Source organism: Nymphaea colorata, chromosome 4 (assembly GCF_008831285.2).
Source record: "Nymphaea colorata isolate Beijing-Zhang1983 chromosome 4, ASM883128v2, whole genome shotgun sequence".
NCBI lineage: Eukaryota > Viridiplantae > Streptophyta > Magnoliopsida > Nymphaeales > Nymphaeaceae > Nymphaea > Nymphaea colorata.
The window spans coordinates 18,196,834-18,223,964 of NC_045141.1; the positions used below are offsets into that span (position 1 = coordinate 18,196,834).

The window sequence follows — 27,131 nt, forward strand, 5'->3', positions numbered from 1 at the left end:
ATGCAAATGCCTCTGAACTCGGAACTCGGTAGGTCGCCACGATTGAGAAGCAATATCAAGCACCAAGATATCATGTGATATTTATTCCAAACTCAGAGCCTAATTGAATAGATTTTATAGCAATATCTAAACCTGGTTAACGATTGGATTCTGATTTGGAATGCTTGTTTCTAACTGAATCCAGTGAACACCTGAGGATGAGTACTTGCTGAAAAGATTATGCAGACTTTTGTAGTTTATACATGCCTACATGGTAACGTGGGGAATTTGTTAGATGTGATATCGACGGCCTAAATCCCATCTGAATCCTATTCATTTATGTCTGTCACAGCGCATCATCACAGCCAACAAATACTGCTTTCAAACTCCAAACGCCCATGATGTTGCTTCCCAAGTCGTGGAGGAAAATACCCAATTGATATTCTATGGTTTTTTTCATGCTGCCATGGTTCCCTTGCAATCCTTGTGGTCAATCCTTTCCCGAATCATGTGTGGAAATTCACTGCAGCAACACATCATGTACACATTCTGCTATTTTATGTCATCCTATCCTTGCCCATGTAACTTCGGTTGACGAAAAAGGCATTCAATCTCTTGAGATCCTTTGAATGCAGTCTAGTGATTCAAAATTAATCATCTAAAATTGCTGAATGATATCGATATTGCGAACATAGAACATGAGCGTAACTTATTTTCTTTTCTAAGTACAATATAAATTTGTCACTGAAGCTGGATAGGTTCAATTTAGTTACAACAACTCTTTGTTCAACTATATACTGTCAAGTTGCATTTGTTTGTCAAGTTATAATATGAATGTGAACAATTATAGTTCAAATCCTAACAATCCAGAGCAATATCAGTTTACTTGGAAGGAAGAACTGTTCAACAATTGAGATTTTCCAAAAATTTGTTGTCATCAAATATTATCAACACAGCCATGTACAAGAATGGCAAAAAAAATGGAGAGTTGTGGCACCTGAGATCCGCGAACACGAGGGACGCTGTAGGTTCCTGAACTCAATCGGCAGGACTGCTGATACAGTTGACCAACTGATTGGCCGACTCGGCTGGATAATCAGCCACACGACATTGAAAAACATTTCTGAAAAAAGAAATAAAATATATATATAATTTAATTAAAATACAAAAAAACAAAATTATTTAGAAAATAATTAATAGTTGAAAGCTACACATTGGTACCCTTGAATCAGTCACTGGCTCAATTTAGTTTTCCACTTATTTGATTTGAATCAAATGATTCAGGCCCATTTGGACAACATTGGGTGGACCAACCACCTTTGGTTGGTGGTGCCACTAAATCAGAATTTTTTTTCCAATGGCGTGTTCTACGTGGGTGTTTGACTGACACCAGATCCTAACTAGGAGGACAGGGATTTCAAAGTATTCGAACGTACTCCTACACCCACAAGAAAGAAAACGTACGAAACTTCCTCATTTGCATTTCCATTGGAACTGGAAAGTCAAGTTAGTATTGGAGCCGCCTCTGAGGACTTTATGGCTTTCACTCTTCCAAAACTTTAAACTCCCTTTTTTTTCACGTGACGATGGCGAGAGATCCACCAAAAACACAAGCTCCACGCCGATTCCAAGTTTAATATGAATCTCTCTCTCTCTCTTTCTTTGTAGACCCTTGAAAGACACACATCATTTCAAAAAAGATTTCTAAGTTCTCTCAAATTGTTGTTGTGTGTGACATGTGTAAAGAAACTGTTTCATAATTTCTCTAACCTTATCATGATAGCTATTGTATTTGTCTCCCTTTGTTGAATGTTCACCTTAAAGAATCAATAGAAAGAGAAAATTAGACATGGTTATGCTGTCATACATGCTAGACGTCGAGATTAACTTTCATGCATACATATATATATATACACGTAAGTTTGACTTTAAATAGCTTGGTATTTTGTTCCATTTCTCGACAGGAGGAAACAAAACCTGACTAAGCTAAGTACCACGAAGGCTTAAAGTAAGCCAAATATCGGTCATCCAGTGGCAGCGTTGCCAGCTCTGTTGCTGGAGATCTCTTTTCCTCACGGCCACAAACTCAAAGATGGTCGTTCCTGGCAAGCAATCGGGAATCTTTTTGAAAGAAAATAAGTCAAAAAATGAAGTTTCAGTGGGCCTTACTTATCTAATATTGGTTGCCTGCCTGTGAATCTCATCAAGTTCAGAAGAGCTTCAAAGACAACAGAAAAGATTCCAAGTATAACATCTGTCCATTATTTGCAAAGTGGTAGGGACCTCAAGGGCTTCCCCATATCGGAAGATTTGAGTGACTTTCTTTGGATTATTGAAAGTTATGAAATATTCGATTCTTTTGGCTAAAATGTGCAAAAATATACTAAGTGTTTAATAAAATGGCTCACATTTTGAATACAGTCTCAATGATTGGCCTGACCATTTTAATGTTTTCCGCACAGGCTTGTTTTCTAACAACCAATATTACAAAAAATTGCTTTGTGAATTCAATCTGCTAATTCACCATTTCAGCTGGATTGATTATGAATCGGCCAAAAATACTTTAAAAAATAACTAAAAACTGACACATTGGCCCTCTTAAATCCGCCATCGGTTTCAAATTGGTATTCTCGAAATGAAAAATCTCTAAAATTAATATTAAGTACATCAAAATACAGCTAAATAATTACTACCAACTATTACTGTTCATAACACCTCGTTAGCTTCCAAAGTTGAGCGGTCAGGAAAGGCCCAAATATTTCTCACTTAGCCCTCAGGTTTCGATTGTATAAATAAATAAATAAATACATACATACATACATAAATAGATAAATAAATAAGATAAGCTACAATAGCATCTTCAAGGTGAGCCGCAGGCTTATTTTTAACGTTATGTTTGAAACATATCCGGTATTTTGTTGTGGTGGGCGGCTTTTGAGGCCCTTCTCCTCCCGTCATCGGTTCGAATTCGCGGGGCCCCACTGAGTCCCTCCCTTATCGATTAATGCTGCAACTGCCCTGGGACCCGACGGCGTCCCCCGCCATTTTCCTTCTCTTGCTTCCACGGCTAAGAGATCGTGGGCGTCCACATAAAGTGCTCGTCATAGCTTTGCCTTTCTACTGATTCCTGAGCTCTTCTGCTTCGTCTCTCTCTCTCTTACTCTTGCCTTTTCTGAGTATGGCCTCTTTCCCGCTTTCGAACACTGTCGTCGTCCCTCCGTCGTGCTGCTCCGACGTCTCTCCCGGCGTCGACCGGGCCGCCGTTCGTTTCTTTGCTTCTGCGAACTCCGGCTTCGACCTCGGGAAGCCCGTTTCGCATGGCGGTCGCCTCTGTTGTCTTCGACCGGTGAGGCGATACGTTTCGATTACTTTTTGTGTGCACTGTGCAGTAAAGGCTCATTTGCGATCGATTCAAGTTCGGGTTCAAGCTTGGCTTGCGTTTTTGCAGCGAAGCCTAGCTTATAAAGATACTGAGTTAAGCAAGCGGAGCAAGAGCTGGGTTTGTTTATGCTTATTTCAAGGCTGAAAGATCTAAAGTGGTAGAATTTCGAACTGTAACTATTACGAGTTCGAACGAACTTCGCTAGCCTCAACACTGGAAATTGATTAAAATTAAAATACTAAAGCCTTTTATATGAATACCAAATGCTTCAGCCAATAGCTTACGTTGATCTTGTGACATTCACTCATGGACAGGCTGATTGTTAAATTGTTAATTGTTGTGCTTGTATGAGCCGTGCTCAGCTGAGGGCCCTCAGATTTGGGTTGTCGAGCTCATTAAATGAGTTTGAACAAGCTTCGGATGCCCAAGCCATCCAGCGGCTTGTCTCGTTTTATATCTCTAGTTGTGTTCATGTGTGCATTTTCTTTTGAATTTTCCGAAACTTAAAATGCACTTGAATTGTTTAGAAACATGTTCCGAGCATTTTCGCTTCTTTTTCTCCCCTTCCAATTGTTAGTATGTTTGTTGTTATGCTGTGCTGTGCATGTCAACGTTTGATGGACATTTGAGTTTTTAAGTTGTGGGGGGTTGATTTTCGTTGTTTGATATATACCTGCTTGACTTCATGGTTATGTTTCATTCAGTTCTTAACCGTTGTGTCTTTCTCTTTTACTCCCCCGTGTTGCAGATGTGTGGACTAGCCGAATCGTTAGACTTTCACAATGGAACATCACGAGCTCCCTTTCTTAATCATCGAATACTGCCTGACCTTTTTGTTTCTAAAACTACAGAAGAATTGGTTCGCAAGAATGACACGAAGTTGCGCATTTTCTCTGGCACGGCAAATCCTTTGCTCGCTCAGGTATGTTTATGTTTTTGTTCACATTGGTCAAAGAAGCTATATATTTATATACACACACAGAAAGAGAAAGAGATCTTAGATTGTTTAGATCAAGGAAAAAACCGGACTACTTCATATGCTATAAGCCTACAATATATTTATGAATACTAATTTTGTGTAAAATATGCTTTCATTTGAGTTATTCTTTTAGAAAATATTGATTTCTCTACTATCTAAAGTTACTTAAGGTCATATTTGTAGGGTCAAATTACATAAAAGATAAATTGGAAATCTATTCTAAGGGCTCTGTATATATATATATATAAAACATGGTATTGCATATGGATCAAATGGAATGCCTGTGCTTTCCTCTTGTTGAATTCCAAAAAGGCTTCTTTTCTCCACTTGTGCTTCACCACAAGATGCACAGGATACTGGGTTTGATGTGAAATTTAGAGGATTGTTATTCCAGGTTTCCAACGTCTTAATACATAATGCAAGAGAAACTTCTGGTATTGACTTTTTTATTTGGAGTAGATGAATGGTTATTAGATCCTAAAATACTCTTCAGAACTGTTCAATAGGAAAATGACCACGTACATGTATGAGTTGACACAAACTGATGTTGGTTAAGGAATCAAGTTCATCCATTTGCATCTGCAGCATGAGGAATTCTGGTTTCTCTCATTCAACTGCATAATTTCTTCTGAATCCCGTATTTGCTACTTGATATTGTGCTTGGTTGATATCAAAACATGAATTCTTATCGGCTATGAAATGCATGCATATGCATTTAGATGTATATTCCAAAACATTGGCAGTATTGAATGAAAATGTTCTAAAAGGTCGTTAGTGATCAACCTGAAGGATGCTTTGTAGTAGACTGGAGCTTTAAGTATGTAGGTGTTGTTTCGGTACTTCTTTGGGGAACATGTCTCTCTTTCTTCGTTTAGATGTTTTACTTTAGACCGTCATAATAAGTATCAGTCTGATAGGCTATTTTTTTGTGAAGCAAAAGCTCCTGAGTATTCTGGTTAGTCTCAGGGAAATCTTGCCAACCTGAAATGGTCAAATATGACAAAAAAAGAAAAAAAAAACTATTTATTAAGCAAATAAATGAAAATCTCATGAAAATGTCAGGTTCCTATTGGAAATATTTGAAGTTCCTGCTTTTCGTTGTCTCGATATTAGGAAAAATCAGAAGGCTAAAAAAAATCATAAAAACTAAAAAAAAAAAGAAGAAAGAAAAGGTTAGGGGAGGAAAGGGGAAGTGTTGGGGGGGGAAGGGGAATTACTTATCAAGCAGATAAATGAATTTTTCATGATACACTCATGATATTGTTGGAAACATTTGAATTTCTTTTTTTCCTTTTCAATATTTTGTATCACTTTATCTGCTATATTGTTGTCCCAGTATCTGCAATAAACCATGAGATATTTGAAAATCTCTAGCCCGCTCCCCAGCCTATAATTGTTGTTAATTACGTCTTATTAAACCAGAACTTCAAATGGCTTTCAATTTATTGTGGACATTTTATGCAATAGAAATCTTTGTGACGGGATCTTATTTTCTTTGCTGTACGCAGGAAATTGCTTGTTATCTGGGCCTAGAACTTGGAAAAATAAAAATAAAGCGATTTGCTGATGGGGAAATTTACGTTCAGTTGCAAGAGAGTGTAAGAGGTTGTGATGTATTCCTTGTTCAACCAACCTGTCCTCCAGCAAATGAGAATCTTATGGAGCTTTTGATTATGATTGATGCATGTCGAAGAGCATCTGCAAAAAACATCACTGCTGTCATTCCATATTTTGGATATGCCAGAGCAGATAGAAAGGTAATTGGGTTTGTCTAATCTAGATAATATGGAGATTAAATCCACACCCGGAAAGTTTCGAACAGTTGCACTATTGTATTATTAATGGTGGCATTTAAATTACATTTTGTGCTATAAAACTGATGTTTGAGACTGCAGAAAAAGCAGGGTTTTTGTTCTATGTTCAGCATACATTTTTTCATTCTTTTAACTCTTAAGCAGTATGTGCTATAGTTGGTTGTTCCATCATTTTGCTTTTTTGTGCATAGATGTCCCAGTTTTTACATAAATTTATTTAATGAAGCACAAGATGTGAAAACTTTGAAACTTGCAGAGCTTTAATCACTTATTCAAAGGTACTTCAACAATCCACTTTTTTCTCTTGTACTGATGGAGAAGGGAAAACACTTATTTCATCTTCTTTATGAATAGACAAAGGATAAGGATACAACGAAATTTATTCTTGTATATGTAAATTAGATGAAAATAGTGTTGGAAATGAGATAACATCATAATGATGAGCCTTTTGATACACATGAACAAAGGCGTTCTACAAAGGACCATCTGACTAATGCTTCTTATTTACACATTATATTGAGCTTGCAACTGATGCTGTTAATGAAAGACCCTAACATAAATTTTTCGGCCAAGAGACCTGTTGTCATTATCCAGTGAAACTTTGAGTCTTTGACAAATTAAATGTAATCTTAAATCTGGAGGAGAAAATGGTCCTATTAAAGAGGCAATTCATGCTGGGGCTGTTGATCTAATTGGTCAAACTAATTTATGATTTTAGTTGCAGATAGATAAACTGGTGGACTACTCAATAGGATGTTGTAATAGATCTAGCAGACCAACTAATTATATTTTAGTGTTCTAAAGAGCAAAATGGATCCAATAAGTTCCCTTCAGGGTCTGCTGGAAAAAGCATCCCATTAGCAGGTCTCTTCCGTAAAGCCTTTTAGATCAGGTCCAAGACTCCAAGGAACCTTGCATATAAGTGTGCTATTCAAGTGTACCTGCTACTTATATAAACAGGAGGAAATTTCTGGCGATACACAGGCTTTTCTTCGTCTCCAAATAAAAGCTTCTATGCCACGGGACATATCCTGTTTATCTTTGTACCAGTTGCATATTTCAAGTTCCATTTAACAGTTGGGTCTCATAAGAAAATTTAATGTCCTTTGCTGTTTGATTTTATTATGTAGGTCATTCTATCATGTGTGTTTATCATAAATCCATGTATGTGTGCAATCTGTGGATCAAGCATGTAATTTCTCAGACTCATACAATACAACAGTTGGCATAGCTGATCAGATGTATAAACTGTGTACCAAGCATGTAATTTCTCAGATTCATACAACAGTTGGCATGTCTGGTCATAAATCCGTGCATACTGCACCTGTTAAATGATATATTCATGACTTTTTTTTTTCAAAAAATTTAAATTTAAAATCATGATGCTCTTGTGTGATTTGTCCTTATACTTGATTGCAACTTTGTCAGACCCAGGGGCGTGAATCAATTGCTGCTAAGCTTGTGGCAAACTTGCTCACAGAAGCTGGTGCAAATCGTGTTCTTGCTTGTGACCTTCATTCTGGTCAGTCAATAGGGTATTTTGATATTCCGGTGGATCATGTGTATGGGCAGGTGATGACAACCCTTTTGGAATTATTGCAAGTTCCATATTTTTTCACTTCTGTTTTTGTTTGGTCACATTGTCTTATGAAAGGAGAAAGATCTGTCTTCTGTAAGAGACCATGTCCCATCTACTGATCAGTATGTTTCATTTTTTGTGGCTTTCTACAGCCTGTGATACTTGATTACCTGGCTAGTAAGAACATACCTTCCAATGATTTGGTCGTTGTCTCACCTGATGTCGGAGGTGTTGCTCGGGCACGTGCTTTTGCTAAGAAACTGTCTGATGCACCCTTGGCAATTGTTGATAAAAGGCGCCATGGGCATAATGTTGCTGAGGTGATAATATTGTTTGTATCTCCTTGGTCCTTGTTTCACTTCCAAATTCATTCAAGTTCACCTTTATACTCTGCCGGAGAAAGTGATGTGGTCTCTTTAGAATCACTGAAGCATCTAAACTGTAAAACAGTGTCAAACTTGATATAATGGTATGTTTGTTTTGGTCCTTTGGAAGTTCTCACACACACATACACACACCCCCAGAGAAACAGATATCGACACACGCGTGGGTGCACTGCACTCTAGTTAAATATTTTCACTATAAATACAGTTTCTGATTAACCATATGGATGTGATCTCTGTGCTAAAAAATTTAGGAACTAAAGAAAGCATGTGATTTCACCATGTTGATGGGATTTTATAAGCCAAGAAAGCGCAAACCATTGATTTTCAAAATCTTATAAAATAAGATCTATGCATGGAACGATCATGATTATTTTAATTCAAAGTTTTCAAACTTGGAGACATCATTGGTACATTTAGTCCTGTGAGAACACTTACCAATAACCAATGTAATATTCTGCTACAGTTCATTGCACTTGAGTGGAAAGAAAGATATTTTTCCTGTAAGTTTTTGTGTGTGTGTGTGTGTGTGTTTGTGAGAGAGGGAGATAGAGTCTGCTGTAACTTATCAACTTGGTACTTCACAAAGATGGTTGTTTGCCGACTTTCATTTTTGGACAGAGGGAGCCCTCTTCTGATGGGGCTTGGGCGCTGTGCTTTTCTAAGTGGGTGCTCCTTTTTATAGTTCTGCTAAGAAACTGTGGGAAAAAGTTAGCCTCATATTAGTGAGCTTACAACCTGATCTAGAACAGCTTATGTTACTATATGTACTTTGTGTTTGAGTTGTTTAAGTTAGGACATTCATTCTGGTCCATGTTCATGTCCCAGATACCTTTTGGAAAAAAAGGAGATGACTAATTTGTTGAGAACAGCCACAATGTTCTTTCATTTTGTCATAAAAAAAATTCAGAGTTTTGCATGTATGTCTTATGTATCAATGCATCATTTACTTGTCTTTATGCAACAGACCTTCTTCCATGCCAAGACGTTTGTGTTTTGTCTTTCAAAAAGATGGAAAAGGATATAAATAAGTGCTTATATGTTGTATGACTTTGTTGCAGGTCATGAATTTAATAGGGGACGTTCAGGGAAAGGTGGCTATCATGGTGGATGACATGATCGATACTGCAGGTGAGTTTCAAAAAGTCAAGTCATCAGCCAGACATCATGGAATTATATCACAGGCCCTGATTGTTTTTTTTCTTTGAGTACATGAATGCATGGAATTATGCTATTGCTGTAAAAGCTGGTGGCAGTGTTTGTTGTTTTTAATGTCATTGTCATGTCAATGTTTAATTTGCTATAGCTCATTAACTTTTCCTGAGTTTACTAGTACTTTGTCATCTGCTAGGGCTCACCTTCCAGTTCATCTGCTGATTCAGGAACCATAGTGAAAGGTGCGGCACTTTTACATCAAGAAGGTGCAAGGGAAGTATACGCATGCAGCACTCATGCTGTCCTTAGGTAATCATCCTTTCATTTGGTGACATGCATGCCCAGGCACAAACAGATACATATTCTAGTATGCCCACATTTACCTATATACACGAGAACCCAAAAAGTTTCATATGGGAAAACTTAAATGCATTATTCATTAATTTTTTGTTGCTAATTGAATAATAGAAATCTTGAATTGCTTAGCTGTTCCCAAAGTATACTTTTATCAGTCGATGTTTTCCACATTTTTGAACCCATTAGCTCCTTGTTTATCCATACATAGTTATTCCCATGGTTTCTGCATGTGCCCAAACCTACAGGTATTCTGGCCTTTCAAGAGTCAGGAAATAGTGATCCCAGGTGAACATGGTCTCTGGAAATAGAACCTTCTACCGTGTTTCTAGGTCAAGATGATTTGATAATTAATGGCCTGAAGACGCATAATATGCCCGAGTGTTGAATAGGTTTATATGTTCTTTTTCTAGAGACTACTAAAAAACATTGCCGATCAACTGTTGTTTATGCCTTCCTAATGTTTGTGGCTTTTCATTTTCTAAGTTAAACAAAGCAACAATTCTGTAATATTTTTCCATTCAGTTGTATACATACATACATACATACATACATAGATAAATGTGTGAGTGTTTGTGATTTTCACGGTTTTCATTCATTTGACATGGCAATGACAGTCCTCCTGCAATTGAAAGACTATCAAGCGGCTTGTTTCAGGAAGTCATCATCACAAACACCATACCTCTGATGGAGAAAAATTATTTCCCCCAGCTAACCGTTCTTTCAGTTGCAAACCTTCTTGGTGAGACTATTTGGCGTGTGCACGATGACTGCTCTGTGAGTAGCATTTTCCAGTGATGGGGTTGAAGATTTGATTCATCAGTCATTAGATAAGTGCAGTGAGGTTTAAGCTTCTTGCTTCCCATTTCGTTGTTATTAGCTTGTTATCCTCTCCTTTCACATAGCTTTTCTCTGCCAAATGCTCTCGTGTCAAGCTTGCCCCTTGTATTGTGCAACCACCATTCAGAATTTTGTTCCTCAACCATTTGGGCTTGTCACCTCCCATGTGAATTTCTGGACATGATGGTGTTCAGGGTGGAAATTTCTCTCTTACATTACAGATTATTTCCTTGATTTCCAGGGTGCCCTTGAACCCTTTTGCAGCCTGGGGATTGATTGAATCTCTTTGAAGTTGGGAAACCGTGCCTAGATCTTCGGGTTTGTCTTCAGGCCTTGTCCTTACATTCGTTACTGACCACATCCCATTTCTTGGGGAGCAGTAAGTGTTGCCATCGGGTCCACATAGTTTATGTTTGTTGTCAAATCTCAGCTGTTAATGCGATCAACTGAGCAATTAAAATGTGTAAGACTTAAAGTACGCTTCCATGTCTTCGCATTCTGTACTTCTATAAGGAAGAGCGTCACCTCAGCTCCAAGTGTATCATTATTGAAGTATGGGGCCCGCTTCTTATAATTCATGATATTGAAGGGACCACCTTTCATGCAGCTAAACCACCAAAATTTATGAAATGCTATTCTTTTCCATCATTCTTATCCTCCACGGAAATGTGGTTTTGAATCTTTTGATTACTGTAAGAATTAGCTTCCCGTCTCCCCTTTAATCTGCCTTTTGGAGTGGCCCCAAGTGCGACTGCTTTTTCATTTTCTCTTGCTTGCTTTCTCCCTTATTTTGTGCTTCTAGTTTCTCTTTCTGAAAACAAGCTAGGGCATGGATGTTAAGCGAGTTGAGTAAACCTAATTTCACGTGTCATTGCTGAGGCAGGAATGTTGAATTAGCGGAACAAGCCTCGCTCAACTCGCGGTCGGCCTGTCTTTTGCTCAACATGGCTCAAAAATACAAATCCATGCCTTCGATTCCCCTTTCTGGAGTTTGAGCGGAGGATGAGATTGAGCCATTCTGAGCAATTACGAGCCAACGTAGGTCGGTTTACGATTCTGCTTGCATGCTTTTACGAAAACAATGGGAAGCATCAACTCCCAACTGGTTTACCGTTCTCTGTGGAAAAAATGAACCTACTTTTCCTCTTTAAGCCTATCCCACCATCGGCCGCCCATGTGAGTAGATTGAAGGGCAGTTGCGAGTTTTCAGATCGAATATGAATTTCGCCAAGCTTCCCATAGAAGCAATGGTGCCCGCTCATGACTGAAGAGAGAGAGAGGCATCCATCAGGTTGAACACGCGACCTTCCTCTGCTTCGGGGTAAGATAGCTCATCCCCACAAGAGAGGGAGACCCTTATCATGGTTGGTGATAAAAAAAATAAGGTGATATACAATTTAGAACCATGTACCAACTTCGCCACTTGGATGTAACGTGTGCACTCATCATTTCTTGCGTAGATCTTAGAATAAAAATATCCTGTGCCACTGCCGAAACCAATCAGATAATCCCATTCCATGCTTTGGACAAGTTGAACAAAGAGTTTCCTTTATTGTGAAAAGACAACATGATTATGCAGTGAAGTAGGCATAAAAAATCTAAAGATATGTTTCATTTGTTAAGGATGTGCATGCTGTTGCAGTCACCCAAATTATCCATAGGGACATTCACCATCATCAAGAAAAGATATGTCCTTCGTATCTGTCTTTATATATTCCTCTCAACATAAAAAGATGAACGGTACAGAGCGATAGGAGCTCTTTTAGGTGAGCATGAGAAATATTTATCATACTGTCTGTCTAAAAGAAGTCTGTCTAAAAGAAAGAAAGACAAAGCTTCCACCCAACTTTTTGCGCCCCCAAGGTACAAGGTCTGCTTTTGGTATTTCAAAATGTTGTTCATGCCACACATTAACGCTTCCTTTTGTAGCACAAGAAGTTGACACTTCGGGAATTCAAAACGTGCCTACCAGCCCCTGCCCTGACCACTGCGCCAACCCTTTTGAGGACATGACATGAGCTCTTCTGTGGAAGTGACCTATACTTGTTCAATTAATTATAATATCATGTCTACCAAGTAATTTCTTTCAAGTTAAAGGAGGTGCAAAGTTCAATCAAGGAAGATAAGCAACAATCTTGAGATAAAAGTGCTTTGTTGGTAGGCAAGGAAGTATGTTAAATTAATCAGTCTCAGCTCCTATCCACTTATAGCACATCAAGGATTGTGTGTTTTGCCAATTAAGGAAACTACTTGAAACTCGATTTAATTACAAGATCATCAGTCACCTGTAAGTTCAGGTTTAACAAGTTTGATGTTCAAGGCATATGTTCTTTGCCCCAAGGCCAAAATAGCAGAAGGGCTATTTTATGAATCCAAAATATAATTTAAAGCATTTTAAATTTTTTGAAAATGAAGGAAAAAAGAAAACTTGTGTCAGCCTTGTATCGTATCGGCTAGGCGCTGAAAGGAGAGATATTGGTAACATACCATAAAGGGTGTAAGCATATATACTTTTTGAATTTGGAAGTTCAAAACCATATTGTGACTCAGACGTTTTCACGATCATATGTGTAGACAGTTCAATGGTCTCCTTCATTGCCAGAAGAATAGGATAGGACTTCTTCCTCACTTGTTAAGATTAGTAACCAAGATGCATTTCTTTCCTGCTGTTGGTTTTTCCAAAATTACACTAACAGAATTTGACTCGTTTCCATCTGGTCTCCAACTGCATGTCCGTGAGAAATTGGAGACCCAGAGCGTAAGCAGAGTGCATGTGGCTACCCTCCACTGTGCTGGTGGTGGTGGAGAAAAAAAGTGAACAACAGTTCACACTTCACCATGTGAAACGGCGAAAAGCGTAGATCCTTTGCGGCTGATTCCACTGTCTTTCTCTCCGGAGAAAGCTACTCTTTTTTTGCGGTTTTGTTCTTTCTCAATACTGTAAGATACGACTGAGTTTTTGGCGTTTGTGAAGTTGCCAACTAAGGAGGTACACGCTCACCAATCAGTTTTCACCACACTTGCTCAGGTCTTCCGTTAATCTAAAAATGCTCAGGCACCCTCAGTTGAAACCCCCCAAAAACACACTTGATGGAGTATAAACTTTCTTCTCTATCTGCTTAGAGAAGGTGAGGCTCTCTGTCAATCCAACCATGTGCAAGACTCCTTTTTAAGAACCTTAGCCATGGCTGATTGTCAGGCATAGCAACCACCCCCTCTATAAAAATGTGGTGAGTACTTGCTCTTGGTCGGTTTGGTTGAATAGCATCATAAATCACAGTGTTCTTACCAACTTAATCCAACGACAAAAAAGCACAAAGTTATTCGTTCATCACCCACTTTTTCTGGCAGGTTCATTGCTCTCCTTTTCAATTTGTGGTCCTCTATAGAGCCAACGAGCTTTAATGTTCGAGGATTTGGTTGTTCACTAAGATCAGATATAAAGCGAATGCTTTTAGAACAAGAAGGAATAAGTTTTGTATACTTTAGCGATAGAATTACTGAAGAAAATTCCTATCTTCGTTTTTGGGTATTTTCCAAATTCGTTCTTGAATCATAAGCAATTGACACATCTCCTCCTGCCCTGTTGTGGTTGACATTTGTCAATATTTGATATCCTCGTTGCTCTAACAGGGTTAGCTGCCTACCAGTCATGTGCTTAAAGAAATGAGTTTATGCTGTTTCAGAGAAATATATCATTTAGCTCATTCCTTCCTTGTACTCGTATTCCATGGATTTGGGAAAGACAATTTTAGTTATCAAATGTAATCTCAAGGATCAATTTTTGAGAACTTGAGCAGAAGACAGAGACTCCTAGACCAAATGGCTATAAGGCAGGGTCCAATCTGCCTATGGCCTATACTTCAGCAATGAATGTGGAAAAAGCCCGTCTTTTCCTCCCCTCTTGTTTGCTTCTTCGCCAAGCAATATTTGAATAATTAGACTGCATCCATTTGTTGGCATATTCCGGAAAGAAGTGCAACACCCGCTGTTCACAGGAATGGGGAAGGAAAATTCCATTTTGTTATCACGTTTTTCCTTTTCCGGATTCCCATACATGCTAGATTATGTTTATGGCTGTCTTTTTCGGGTGCAGAATTGATTCCAGTTGATATGAGCAATGATCGACTTTTTACTAGATTGAACTACGAGTGTACCGTTTCTGTAGGCTTGGCTGGTAGATTCTTTGTTCAGATATGGGGTTGGATGTCTATCTAGAAATCAATCTGAATATCTGATGGCACAAATAGTAAGGAAGATTATGATGTAAAGAACGAAATGAACCGTCGTAAGGTTGATCCTTACATCACTTCAACAATGGGAATATACAAACCTGGACGTTGACTTCTGCCAGAACTTTTGCAAATTAATTAGATCTTCATACAAAAAAGAAACCAATCTCTAATTTGCTCTTAACCAAGTTTCATCGGAGGCATCCAGACCTTTTTTTTTTCTATATCAACTGTTAAAAACCTGCATGTGACATGCCAAGATGATCTAAACACTATGCAATAGGTAGCAAGGGTCTCCGTGATAAATGGGACGCAATATGGAAAAAGTTCAATAGAAACAGTATTTAAAAACCAAGATAGTAGTACTGAGCTCGCTGCTTCTGCGCCTGCCATTTCCCTGAAACCTGCAGATCAGGGGCCTGCAAATTTATCAATACAAAAAGCGTGCTTATTACAGTTGAGATCTGAAGGCAAATGAACAGTCAGAAGGAAAATTCTGCGACATGCGAGACTGACAGCATCGAAGGCCATAGTGCTCTGTCTTTAGATCCTTTATTCCACTCTTGGACAGTTTGCAGCACAAAGGAGCCACTGAATGTAAGCATTCCAAATCTGCAGGCATCACCTGGTAACCTTTCAATGGAGGATTCTTTGGTACGCAATGGTTCATTCTTCATCAATCCAATTGCCTTTCCAGAGGTGAAAACATGGCAGCCAGAGATCATCCCTTCAACTGCTGTAAGCTTACAACCAGAAATAACTTTTCCATCCCACTGATTTTGACTATTATTCATCACTGAAACTTGTATATCTTCAGGGTTTCTGTCAAATGGAACAACTGCCTTCAGTTGCTAGATCACGTAAGGTATCTGTCATGGCTTCTCAATCAGGCCTTCCTTTTGGCAGCCATCCTTGTCATGCAAGCAGAACGAACCTAAGCTTGTCATCAATTGATAAGTTTCAAGCAGGTTTGGCTTGTCAACCCTGTTGCCTTCCGGGTGTTATCACTGAGGGAAATGGTGCACCATATGTGAAACAGACGAACCTGGAACCACTAGTAGGGAAGAGTAATACAGAAGAAAACATAAACATGGGCTGGAAGCGGCACCTTGAAGCTAAGGATAATGAGCATGAGGTGAGTGCGTTTTCAAAATTTGAAATTCAACAAGCTAGCATTTTAACCAAGTCATTCTGCAATCCCCTATTCCAACAAAATGGCCAATTAAATACAGTTCTGCCATGGGGATGTTTCAGGTTAATCATCGCCTAAAGGAGGCAGCCTACCCCCTCTGGTATGAGCAGTCAATGGAAGCCACAGATACATCAGTGTCTAGATCTAAACCTGTGCCATCTGGTATTGGATCAACAAACAAAGTTCGCATCCGGTGGACTCAAGAACTGCATGAGGAATTCGTCAAAGCAGTCAACCGTCTTGGTGGCGCAGAAAGTAAGCTCTACAATCATATTACCAGATCTCTGCTTAAAAGTTCTCACCCATAAATCTGTAAATCCGATGACCCTCTTACTGCAGAAGCAACTCCAAAGGAGATACTGAAACTGATGAATTTGGACGGTTTGACGATATTCCACATCAAAAGTCATTTACAGGTTCATTTGCTTTTGCTTATCTATTTTGTCTCCATTCTCGTTGTCATTTGAAAAAGACCTGACTAATCATGCACTTTGAAGAAATATCGCTCAGCAAAGCAAGCTCCAAGTTTCATTGAAGGTAATTGCAGTTGTTTGAAGTTGAACCTGTCTTTAGCATTTTTCTTGTCAATTTTTTGTTGGGAAACTTTATGTCGTCTTCTTTGTATAATTACTAAGGATTTAGAAGGCAATGTTCCACCAGTAATGAGTCAACATCATGCTGTATTTCTTTAATAGAAAGATAATCAGAAGAAAATCCTTCATCATAATAACCTGATAGGACGATCCATAAAGATCATTTACAAACTTATGCCCTTGAGACCACTTAACAGCCGTATGAGTCCATAAGAAACATAAGCTTTAGTTAATTGAATAGCATATAATAAACAAAATCATATGATCTGCCAGCTTCCGTAATGTGACGTGCAAACCTACTATATGTACCCTTGCTACTTGAGAACAAGCTCCTCTTGCTGCTTTCGAACAGAAAACAAGAATTGTTTAATAAAAAGTATGGTTTGCTATATCGCTATTGACTTTTGAAGTAAACTGATCTGGCAGGCAAAAATCACAGAAACAGAATAGACGCCCCATCGGTTGACCTGAAAAGGTAAGTTCATATACTCCTCCAACTTTGTACCGTTCCCTGGAGTGAATAATGTTATTACTTGTAGCTCATGAATGTGTAAGTAATTCCTTCACCATCAACCCACAGCAGAATGCACATTACTGAAGCCTTGCATTTGCAAATGGAGGTTCAAAAGAGTTTGCATGAACAATTAGAGGTACGTTTGATTCTGACTGTTTTCCCTGCCATTTTCTTCCCTTGGACGAATAAAAAGGAGTGAGCATTTCGCATAACAGAGCCAAAAATAGCCATTGACTCTTCACTAGATCAATTTAAAGTTACCAGAAAATTTTCTTCACTAAACAAGTTCTTTGTGGAGCTCCACCAAATTGAGACCAGGATGATGGGACCAGATAGCTAGTTCTCCTATAGTTGCTAGAGTACACTTGGCAACATGAGGGGGTCTTATGGCACCTAGTAAGGTGAAATAGTTGGCACCCTGATCTATACTTAGTTCAACCAAGTCCTAAAGCATGTTGAATGAATTTCGCAAGAGATCATGGGTTTCTCAGCCATAAATAAATCAGGAAAAAGAATGATAAGAACGCTTACCCTATGAAGTAAAAACGTAGAAAATTTTGCATAAGATTTTAAGAACGCTTACCCTATAAAGTTTAGAAAATTTTACATAAGATTTTGTTGAGTTGCAATATTTTCACCAAATCGGTTTTCTTTTCCCGAAAAAGAATGACCAATATTAAAAAAAAAAATCCTCCCTAGCAAAATGTAACATGCTAAATATGGTATGGTGCAGATTCAGAAAAAGCTGCAAGTGAGAATTGAAGAGCATGCCAAGTATCTACAGAGAATGTTTGAACAACCGATCAGAAGCCCCAATTTCCCCAAAACCCAGAATCCGGATGAGATTACAGGTTTCAATGATCAAGAAGGATATGGTTGTTCCAGTCCATGGAAGGAATCAAGGAACAACGATCGTGGTTGATTTAACTAAATAGAAAATTGTAGATTGCAACGGAACATTTTAACTACAGAATAGAATGTAAAGATTCTATACAGATCACTAACAGTGACAATGAGATTTGACAATCAACCATAAAAAGAAAAGTAATAACCAGGCCAACGATCTAAAAGATTCAGCAAAATGTAATTCAATCGATAAGCTGCCCCATGTTTACCATATGAGACTCGCTCTTTACAGTTATAGTCTGTTCTATTGAGACTCCTGCCGTGCCAAATACAAATTTCTAAAACAGGCATTGCAGGAACATAACTGGAAATGACATATCAGGTTGAGTGTGTGTATATGTTAGTTACAAAGATAAAAAAAAAACGGCATCAAGGAACCATTAACTGATGGCTGCTTGCAGGTACAAGTAAGCAGCTGCAGATGCTAGGACCAAGCACATGTTTTTGTTTGCCATGCGTCCCTCAATGTAGAAGTCACGATTCCACAAAGACATCATGGTTCACTTTGATCATTAAAGAGCAACTTACTCCTCACAGGGAAAGCATGCTATTGAGGATGATCGTTTTCATGCTGAGCTTGTGCTGAGTTCCCATGCATTTTCATGAATTGAAATCCCATAGCCTCCCTATATTCACCCGTCCCAAGACACCGGGAACAGTAACTCAGACCACTTCCTCCACAGGTACAGCACCTGACATGTTTAACCAACTTGTTTTATGAGCTAAGAAATAGAGAAACAACTGCAAGGATGATACCAACAAGGCAAACCATGGGTAGCTGACAGATCACCATTTGGGCCATTCTCCTTTAGGAAGCATGGAAAGATGCACCATATTTGTCCTACCTGCCAATTACATGACATTCCATATGAGATCTATCGGCCAACACCTATTTTTTTGGCTATGCCAGGAATGAATGTAATGTCTCCTCAAGTACTTGTCGTATACAGGAAAGATTTGACAAGAATCAATCATATAGAATTACCAATCTGTAGAACATAGTAAGGGGAGCAAAAATATGATAAAACCGACTTCCAGCCACGAAAAATTTGGGAACTCTCATAGCTATGGGTCTTCCCACTCTATGTGCTCATTCAAGTTAAATAAGAAAACTAAGCTTATGGATACCTCTCATGCAATCATCCCTGCCAATCTGGGAAAATTCGGCATTTTTCCCTTCCCGTCATTTTGTAATTCAGGTTCTGTTTGATCGTTTTGGCAAAGTTGCAACTATTTTGAAAGCTTAGACTTGTTATTCATATGGGCCGTTCCGAAAAGCAGAGTAGTTCGATAGAAGCAATTTACCTCACAAAGAAAATTCCAGTAGTGAATAGTCAGGCTTGAACAGACATTTCATGAAGTCATAAAAGAGGTCATATATTTGACTAGCGATGATTTTAAACGACCTGATTTAAAGGTTCAGTGCTTGACTTCTTTACAAATTTGCACTAGAAGTTTTAGATACTACTGCCACTATTTGTACAAAGCTACTGATGGAACCTGAAAGCATTCGATGATGAAGCCATTTTCAGACTAGCCATAATCAAAACGACCACAACTTCTGAGCACCTTAACTCCTTTCACTATGGAAACCCTAAGCACAAAACTGTATTATGGGGGCCATGGAAACAAGCATGTGGAGACACAAAGTTTGCTAGTATGACAACTGGCATGTTTATATGCATTAAAATAAGCATATTCTAGAGATTGTCTACATGGACATATCAATAATATACTTCTGTATATCTTACGTTTACCACAGGTCTTCATGGAAACAAAAAATGTGGAGTCACAGATTTTAGCTGGTAAGATACCTGGGAACTTAAAGGAAACATTGTGAAGACATACTACATATAAATGTATTTTGTAAATGCACAGCCTGCAGTGTGTGGATGGCAAATGAAGTCAAATAACCAGTACCTTTGTTACATATCAAAATTTCCAACAGTTTTATGCTTCTTGTAGAAACCTCTTAAATAGGCAGGCAGTTTCCTTAGAGGGTGGAATATGGCGCTTCACTGAGCATTAGGGCTCATGACCCAGAACAAGAATTAAACATGGGACGTGTGAAATGTGGAGTTCCACGTGTTCTTTATAGTTGATCCAATGAGTGACGTTTTCCATCTTGTTATGTGGAAGGCATTGAAACAGTCATAGTGCATTCCATCCTCCACAGAGAGACCATTCCTGGTCTCTGACTTGGAGTTCCATTCTGAAACAGGAGTTACAATAGTCTTATAGTACGTGGACAAGGCAGAATCTTGAGGGGAAAAGCTAATATGATTATCAAATCTCTACTACTTGTGGGAGATTCCACTGGAACACATCTCCACCCCACCATCGCCTTTAAATACTTCAAAGAATTTTCAGGAGAACTTATGTTTGAAAAAAAGCTCCATCCTATAGTAGAAGCCCCCACACCGCACTCATCAGTTTTCCTAGGCTCCAATCTTGCATAGTCTAGGCATCACTTTCTCGACAATTGACATCCTTCAACCGGAATACACAATTCTACCCAATTAACCAAGTGTTAAGCACTTATTGCCCTTCGCTCTCTAAACACTTGAAACCAAGAAACAGATTTTACTTTTCATGATTCTCACGACCATCGGACCATGTCATCAGAATTTGAACACTTACCCCCTCGTCCAACAGTGTAACAATTGAAAAGTGTGTGCAGAAGCAATATAAATTGAACAAATTTAACTCGGTACATCTACTAATGCCAAAACACGAAAAGCACAATTCAGCATAACTTTCTTTCCTTTTTTTCCCATAGATTGGTCAGCGCAAAATGTGTCTTTTGCTATGTTCTGTTAGAGTTGTTGCAGTAAGTAAGTTTTGAGCATTCATTAATTAAACTGTTGTCTCTAACGCCATCCCAAGATCTATCTGGTGTACTTATTTGGTTTTCAATAGAAGGCTTCTCACCATTGATAAGCTCCAATCTTTCAGGATCTCGCTTGCAAATGGTTGTATGATATGCAATCAGGAAGCAAAGACCATTAATCATCTATTTGTTAAGTGTAAGATCACATGGCTAGTCTGGAAAAAGGTTGCAGGTTCGTTTAATGTTTCAATTAAGAGGTCTACAACTCTTAAAACGTTGCTGCTGCTGTGGTGGAAGAAGCGATTTAAATTGAAATGGGTCAGAACATGCTGAAGACTATCTTTTCCCATGATAATATGGAATACTTGGAAGCAACAAAATGCTATCTTCCAAGAAGGGGATAAGGTAAACAATGACCTGTTCAGAAATTTGCAGAGAGACATTAAGATTCTAATGTGTGAGCTGGAATGGAGACCAGAGGTTAACCGGGATATGCTTATGTGGTTTTCCACTGGAATAAGGCCCGAGCCATGGCCATCTTTTGGTGGGGCAGACTTCTTAATTCAGTCAAAATCTGCGTTGGCACCTTAAAGTGGCAACAATATGGTCTTCATAGTTCGTAGTCCCCAGAGACGATTCCTGCATGTGGGAATTCGTCATGTGAGAGGAAGTGATGAATCGGAAGCGGCGCAGTTCATGAAGGAGACGGCCAATCTGATTGGTGAAAGACAATGTGATGTGTGCTTCATTGCGGGTCCAAGGCAGCGGAGATTTGAGCGCAAAAGAGGTGTTAGGCGAATTCGATGCAGAGGTTATGGTTTCAAGAAGGACTGCTCTACTGGCAGATGTCTTTTTTCGAGATAGTAACACAACAACGGAAACGGTGGGTTTGCTATTGCGCAAATCTTTCCTGATTTCTTTTCTGTTGTCGAAAAATTTCGATGATTCTTGGAGGCTGGAGCCCTCTAGCCTGATGTGTTAAGGCTGTTTTAGGGTTTCCATGGCCTTGTTCTCTTCTTCTTTTTTCCAGCGATTCTTTTATTCTTTTGGAATAATGAGAAGGGAGCAAACTCCCCCCAGCATTGCGTCGGAATACACTATTGTCTTGATGAAAACTGTCGACCATCTGTATCTCAACGTGCACCAAGGAAATGTCCCCGGAGGTAAAAGAGAGAGCCAGCCTATAAAAGTTTGCCTATTTTAGTAGAACTCAAACAAAAATGATAACGACAATAATTTTTATTTAGTCATCATCATCTCGATGAACGTCCTTTCTTTCTATCTTCATCTTTCAATCCTCCGGCGTGAAAGGTTAACTTTGGGTTTTGCATGGGGTTAAGCTTTAAGGAAATTGCTTCCGCTTCTCACATCTAGGAAGTGATTTTTTCGCTTTGAAAGAGAGAAGAAATTGCATGGCTCGTGTCACATAGCCGCATTCAGACAAACCAATCGAACTAATGCTCCATCGCTGCCATTGAAGCCCAATTTTTACATGTAAACTAGACGAATCAAATTCGGTAATCACTACATAAAAGCCAGCAAATTGAGAGAGAGAGAGAGAGAGAGACCTTTCCCCTGGCATCGTTGGCAATGCACCCGTCCGGTACCATGACAGATGACACAGGGCGGCTCTGGCTTCTCTACCTTCTCTTTCCACACATTCGACTGCACCCACACAGAAAAAAGGAGCCACAGAAGACTTTACCACTCCATTCACTAGAAAGAGTGAGAGAGAGAGAGAGAAAGAGAGAGAGACCTCCGTCTTGACGACCCAAGTGGGCTTGGAGAGGCGGAAAGGCGAAGGCGGAGGGAAGGGACTGTGAGGCAAGGAGTCGCCAGACGGCTTCCCCGCATAGACGACGACCGAGAATCTAGCCGCTCGCAGCATCTGTGGAGAGAACGGCGCCCCGTTCGCTGTCTCTTCTCACCTCTGCCTTCCGCGGGCTCGGATTGATTTACCCGCGACCGCCACCAAGGTCAGCCTCCCCCCGTCTTCTCTGCAGTGCCACACTAGCTGGTTCAGCTTCTGATCGGGCCGTACTGGTATGGAAAAAAGAAAACCGTGGCTAGTCACATCTCCTCCGGATACCCGGCCCGATCGGATCTGGTTTAGGCCGCAAAAAAAAAAATATATATCGATTCAAGCTGACTCGATATTCGATAACTTATTATTCCGATCGGTTCCACGATCAGGTTTGATTTATTTTTTAAGTATTAATATATTTATTATTAAAATATATTTTATATTCATATTTTTTTATTTTATATTTTAAAAACATTTTTTATTTTAATGGAGTCGAGTTCGAACTCGGATGTCAAGCATCCAATCAAGTCCAAACTCAATTTTCAGAATTTGATGAGAACTCCACTTGTTTAAGTTTGATTCGGCTCGACCATCATCAATGTTGAAATATAATAAAAAATAATTAAACAAATAGCGATTAACATGCTAAAACAAACAGGACAGTTTAAATGAAAACAAGTTGAACGAATATTGAGTTGAACTCGAGCCTGTTTTATGCAGCTCGAGGTTCTTGAGTGGAACTGAGCTCAACTTGACTCAGTTCATGTGAAACTCTAGATACAATAGTCAACACAGCTTCAACTCGAGCTCAAGCTCGGCTCAACTCGTGCACAGCCTTAAATACATAGATTATTTTTTAACATTGAATTGTATTGAAGACATTATAAAATAATAAAAACATTTACTTTTTTTTTTTTTCCTAGAAATGTTTGGTAGACACCAAAGTGCGTCGGTTTATGTGGCACATCATTCAGGTTCTTGGTATTATATAAAAGCCGACGTACTTTTTGGGTGGAAAATTTACAAAAAAAAAAAAAAAAAACCTTCAACTTTGATGTATTTAGATAATTTTTTTTCTCCGCCGCGGCGCCCTGAGTTTTGCTTGCTTAGGTATTTCCGTGCACCAGTGAGGAGGTTATCCATCCACCCCCTCTTCATGCCGTATCTTCTTCTTCTTTGCAGTGAAGTGAAGTATAACCGGAGAAAGTCAACAGGACGGGGGAGCTGGAAGATGAACTTCCAACAAATACGAACAAAAGCAGAAAAAATGTCAAAGCTTGAGGAGCTAGGCCTGGGCATCGGGCCGGGCCTAGGCCAGGTCTTGGGTCCAACGGGCCGACCCAGGCCGGATCTTACCGGGCTGGCCCGATGCCCAGGCTGGATTATAAATAGTTTATACAGTACATGTTGAATGGTGAATGGTAAGCCTGAGGGCTAGTCCAATCGGGCTCGAGCCGAGACCAAAAAAATTATTTTTTTTATAATATATTGTTTATTATTAAAAATGTAATTTATATTTAAAAATATTTTTTATTTTAATCAAGTTAAATCGGGTATCGAACTCGGTCTGGAGTATCGGACATCGGATCATCCCAAGCGGGACTCTCATCGAGCCGTGCCGGCCCGATGCCCACGCGAAGGGCTCCAACGACTGTATCGTGCATGGTTAGGTTCTTAGACACTTTCGGCAGGTTAAATCGCCCACAAACCTAAACCATTCTCATGAAAGACACTAAATATATTTGAAAATGTCATTTTCAGCACTAATAGACTATATATATATATATATATATGGTAAGAGAGAGAGTGTTCGCGTTGAGAATCTGTTGAGAGATCAACACAAATGATTTAGTGGATTTTTTAACGAATCATCTTTTTTATGGAAGATAAAATAGTGCTTTACTATATTTTATTTTAGTACTTTTTTTTTTTATCAATGAAGCGTTTGGTTGCCAATTGTTTGTGCATTGAAAGTGGTTGTTTGTAATTTTTCAAATGTTAAGATCTTGTTTTGCAAATGCGTCAAAAGTATAATGATAGGGAACCTATTCAGAGATCGATTTGCATGCACAAAAAAAGTATGCACCAAAGGAACAAAATCAAGAGAATTAAGGTATTTTCAATTTTTTTTTTTATAAAGTAGTGCGTACATTTTAGACTTTTTAACTTTTCTACAACTGATTTTTTTTTCCTTTTAAAATGTTTCTTTTCCATCTTATACACTCTTGTGTACAATTTTTTCTGCGCAAAAATGCGTACATAACCAGGTTTTCGAAGCACAGATATTTTCTCCCTTTAATTATGTATAATTGATGATTCAATTAGATTATGGTCACAAGAATGTCATTTGTGTGTGTCAATTATATGGACGTTATAATTGGTGGTAGATAATTATTTCATTAAGGTGGCATTTATGATTACAAAACAATTATACGGCTAATTTGCCAATATTTAAAAGTATTATAAGCACTCTCCATTGCAATATGGTAAACTTAATCCACGGCCTTGGAGCATGAAGTTTGTTGTTTTCTTAAGAATTTAAATTTAAGAATGTGGGAAATGACTCGATAAATATGAAACCCTTAGATAGGGGCAGAAATAGGAATTTTTTTTTTAGTGAAATATAATTTTTCAAAATTTTTATATAGGTAAAATGATTTTTAAAAAAAAAAATTGAGGGAGCTCTCATGGCCCTTTCCACGTCCGCCCACGCCTAGAATGTTGTGGATGCTTGCTTGGGTCCATCATTTTACAACCAGTGTTCTCTTTGGGGCCAAATAGTTCTATTTAACTGATAGTAATAAACACCATGACCACAAAAACCTTTCTCGTGTTTTAAACGACAACGTTTTTTTGTTTTTTTTTTTGAGTTTGAGAAAATATAGTAAAATTTTTAAAAATTTCAAAACTAGAAACGAATAAGAAAATAAAAATAAGTAAGAAATTAGTAATACAAACATTAAAAAAAATAAGTAGGTTTGCAACAAATAAAAATTAGAAAATGAAATTAAACAGTTTAGCATTAAGAAAGGTGAAAAAATGAATAAAAGGAAACTAAAATAAAAAATGCAAAAAATGTGGAAAATGAGTTTTTTTTGTATTTTTTAATTTTAAATGGTAAAAAAAAAAACACATTCAGGCCCGACTCGGGCGGCCCTGATAAGGAGTCGGGCTGGAGCAGGCCCAACACTTGAAACCTGGACCCGGCTCTACACCTAAAACCTGAACCCGAGTTCGGTTCGGGCCAAGCCAGGCTTGATTTAAAAAATATATTTTTAATCTAAAATAATATATAATTATAATTAATTATAATAAAAATATTATAATTATATATAACAATCAATAAAATATGTAATTAAAATTTTATAGAACAGAATTGGACTTAGTCTGACCCACCAATACCAGCCTGGTGCCTTTTTCCGAGCCCGAGTCAGTACCCAACGCCCAACCTTAGTGGGCTCGATACACCCTCGATCATTCAACCCCACATATATAATGACATAACTGTGTTGGTACACCCACACCCGGCCACACCCGGCCAAGCCTGGTCAAACGAAGTCGCTCAAGTCAAAGAGCACCTGCTTTGACTTGACTCCACGAACCCTTTACTCTTGAGGGAGAATCAGTCAAAGACAGCGCTGGAGGTGGGCTCAGCCACTCAAGTCACAGCGCTGGAGGTGGGCTCAGCCACTCAAGTCACGAAGAAGAAGAAGGAGGGCCAGGGCCCCAGAGAAAGGTAGTCAAACATTTCGTGTCTTCCGATCCCGGGTTGGTGAGGGCACAAACCCTATGGCATCGGTTGCCTTAGCATCACCATATGGCATCGGTTGCCTTAGCATCACCAGACCGCCCTGGCCCACCAAACTCACCCGCCTATTTTTATTTATTTATATTTATATATATATATATATATAGTTAAGGTGAATGATGTAAAACTAAAAACCTCATAACTAATTTGAAGTTACCGAAATCTAAATAATATTAAAAGACGTATCTTTTAAGCAATCCAAATCAGGAAAAGATCATAACGATATGCGAATTTGTTTTTCAAAACGGATGGAAAAGCCAAATTTTTTGAAAAACCATTTTTCAGAAAACAAATTTTATTACTTTCACCAATAAATGGCAAGCCTCAACGTGACACATATTATTCGAAGCGGGTCATGTACCTATCAGTATGGTTAATGATGAAAATGTTTCTTTTTAATAAAAAAAAAAAAAAAAGAAAACAAAAAAATTAAAAGACTAAAAAAGGACATCCTTTTTTTTAAATAATGTTTAAACTATCCCAAGTCCCTACCCTTTTTTTGAGCCTATGTTTTAGTAGTATTTTTTACCTAAACTCTCTCCCTCCCTCGCTCTCTCTAATTGGTTTAAACAAGGGCTAGCAATTTGTTGCTGAAAATGACAATGTAAGTCCGATTCAAGGGCCTTATCAGCGCTAAAGCACAAAATTCTTTTCCATGAAGGTCGGAATTAGGGTTTCGGTAGAGCATGTGCCCCAAAGGGTTACCCTAAAACTTTAATTTGGTAGTTTGATTTAGGTAAACTTGGGTCTAGTTATACGTGACACTTTTCATAAAACTAAATACTCA

General features: G+C 38.6%; 3 protein-coding genes across 11 annotated transcripts; 2 read left to right on the forward strand and 1 right to left on the reverse strand.

The window, feature by feature from the left end:
- The first annotated feature begins 2,962 nt into the window (after positions 1-2,962).
- LOC116253602 (ribose-phosphate pyrophosphokinase 1-like) lies at positions 2,963-11,187 on the forward strand. Its single transcript, XM_031628509.2, has 9 exons — positions 2,963-3,325; positions 4,110-4,283; positions 5,849-6,097; positions 7,583-7,726; positions 7,886-8,053; positions 9,178-9,247; positions 9,499-9,580; positions 10,243-10,402; positions 10,707-11,187. Exons 1-9 carry the CDS (start codon positions 3,158-3,160, stop codon positions 10,743-10,745), a joined length of 1,254 nt encoding a protein of 417 aa, XP_031484369.1. The 5' UTR covers positions 2,963-3,157; the 3' UTR covers positions 10,746-11,187.
- Positions 11,188-14,958: 3,771 nt separating this feature from the next.
- LOC116252629 (protein PHOSPHATE STARVATION RESPONSE 1-like) lies at positions 14,959-22,293 on the forward strand. 8 transcript variants are annotated; one of them, XM_031627018.2, is made up of 9 exons: positions 14,959-15,435; positions 15,515-15,562; positions 15,656-15,832; positions 15,952-16,144; positions 16,229-16,305; positions 16,387-16,426; positions 16,909-16,957; positions 17,063-17,132; positions 17,730-17,943. In XM_031627018.2, exons 1-9 carry the CDS (start codon positions 15,172-15,174, stop codon positions 17,916-17,918), a joined length of 1,107 nt encoding a protein of 368 aa, XP_031482878.1. In that variant the 5' UTR covers positions 14,959-15,171; the 3' UTR covers positions 17,919-17,943. The 8 variants fall into 8 exon arrangements, 5 of the variants coding, with proteins under 5 accessions (XP_031482878.1, XP_049933324.1, XP_049933325.1 ...); XR_007573182.1 differs by lacking the exon at positions 17,730-17,943 and adding an exon at positions 20,858-20,874 and having other exon boundaries at positions 15,515-15,832; positions 16,400-16,426; positions 17,066-17,132; XR_004172253.2 differs by having other exon boundaries at positions 15,515-15,832; positions 16,400-16,426; positions 17,066-17,132; positions 17,730-17,800.
- On the reverse strand, positions 18,062-22,820 carry LOC116252630 (uncharacterized). Of its 2 annotated transcripts, XM_031627019.2 has the most exons (4): positions 22,489-22,820; positions 22,301-22,397; positions 18,693-18,747; positions 18,062-18,594 (listed from the first exon to the last, which is right to left on the reverse strand). In XM_031627019.2, the coding sequence occupies exons 1-4, from the start codon at positions 22,618-22,620 to the stop codon at positions 18,450-18,452; spliced, it is 429 nt and encodes a 142-aa protein (XP_031482879.1). In that variant the 5' UTR covers positions 22,621-22,820; the 3' UTR covers positions 18,062-18,449. The 2 variants fall into 2 exon arrangements, with proteins under 2 accessions (XP_031482879.1, XP_031482880.1); XM_031627020.2 differs by lacking the exon at positions 18,693-18,747 and having other exon boundaries at positions 18,455-18,594.
- Between the last annotated feature and the right edge of the window lie 4,311 nt (positions 22,821-27,131).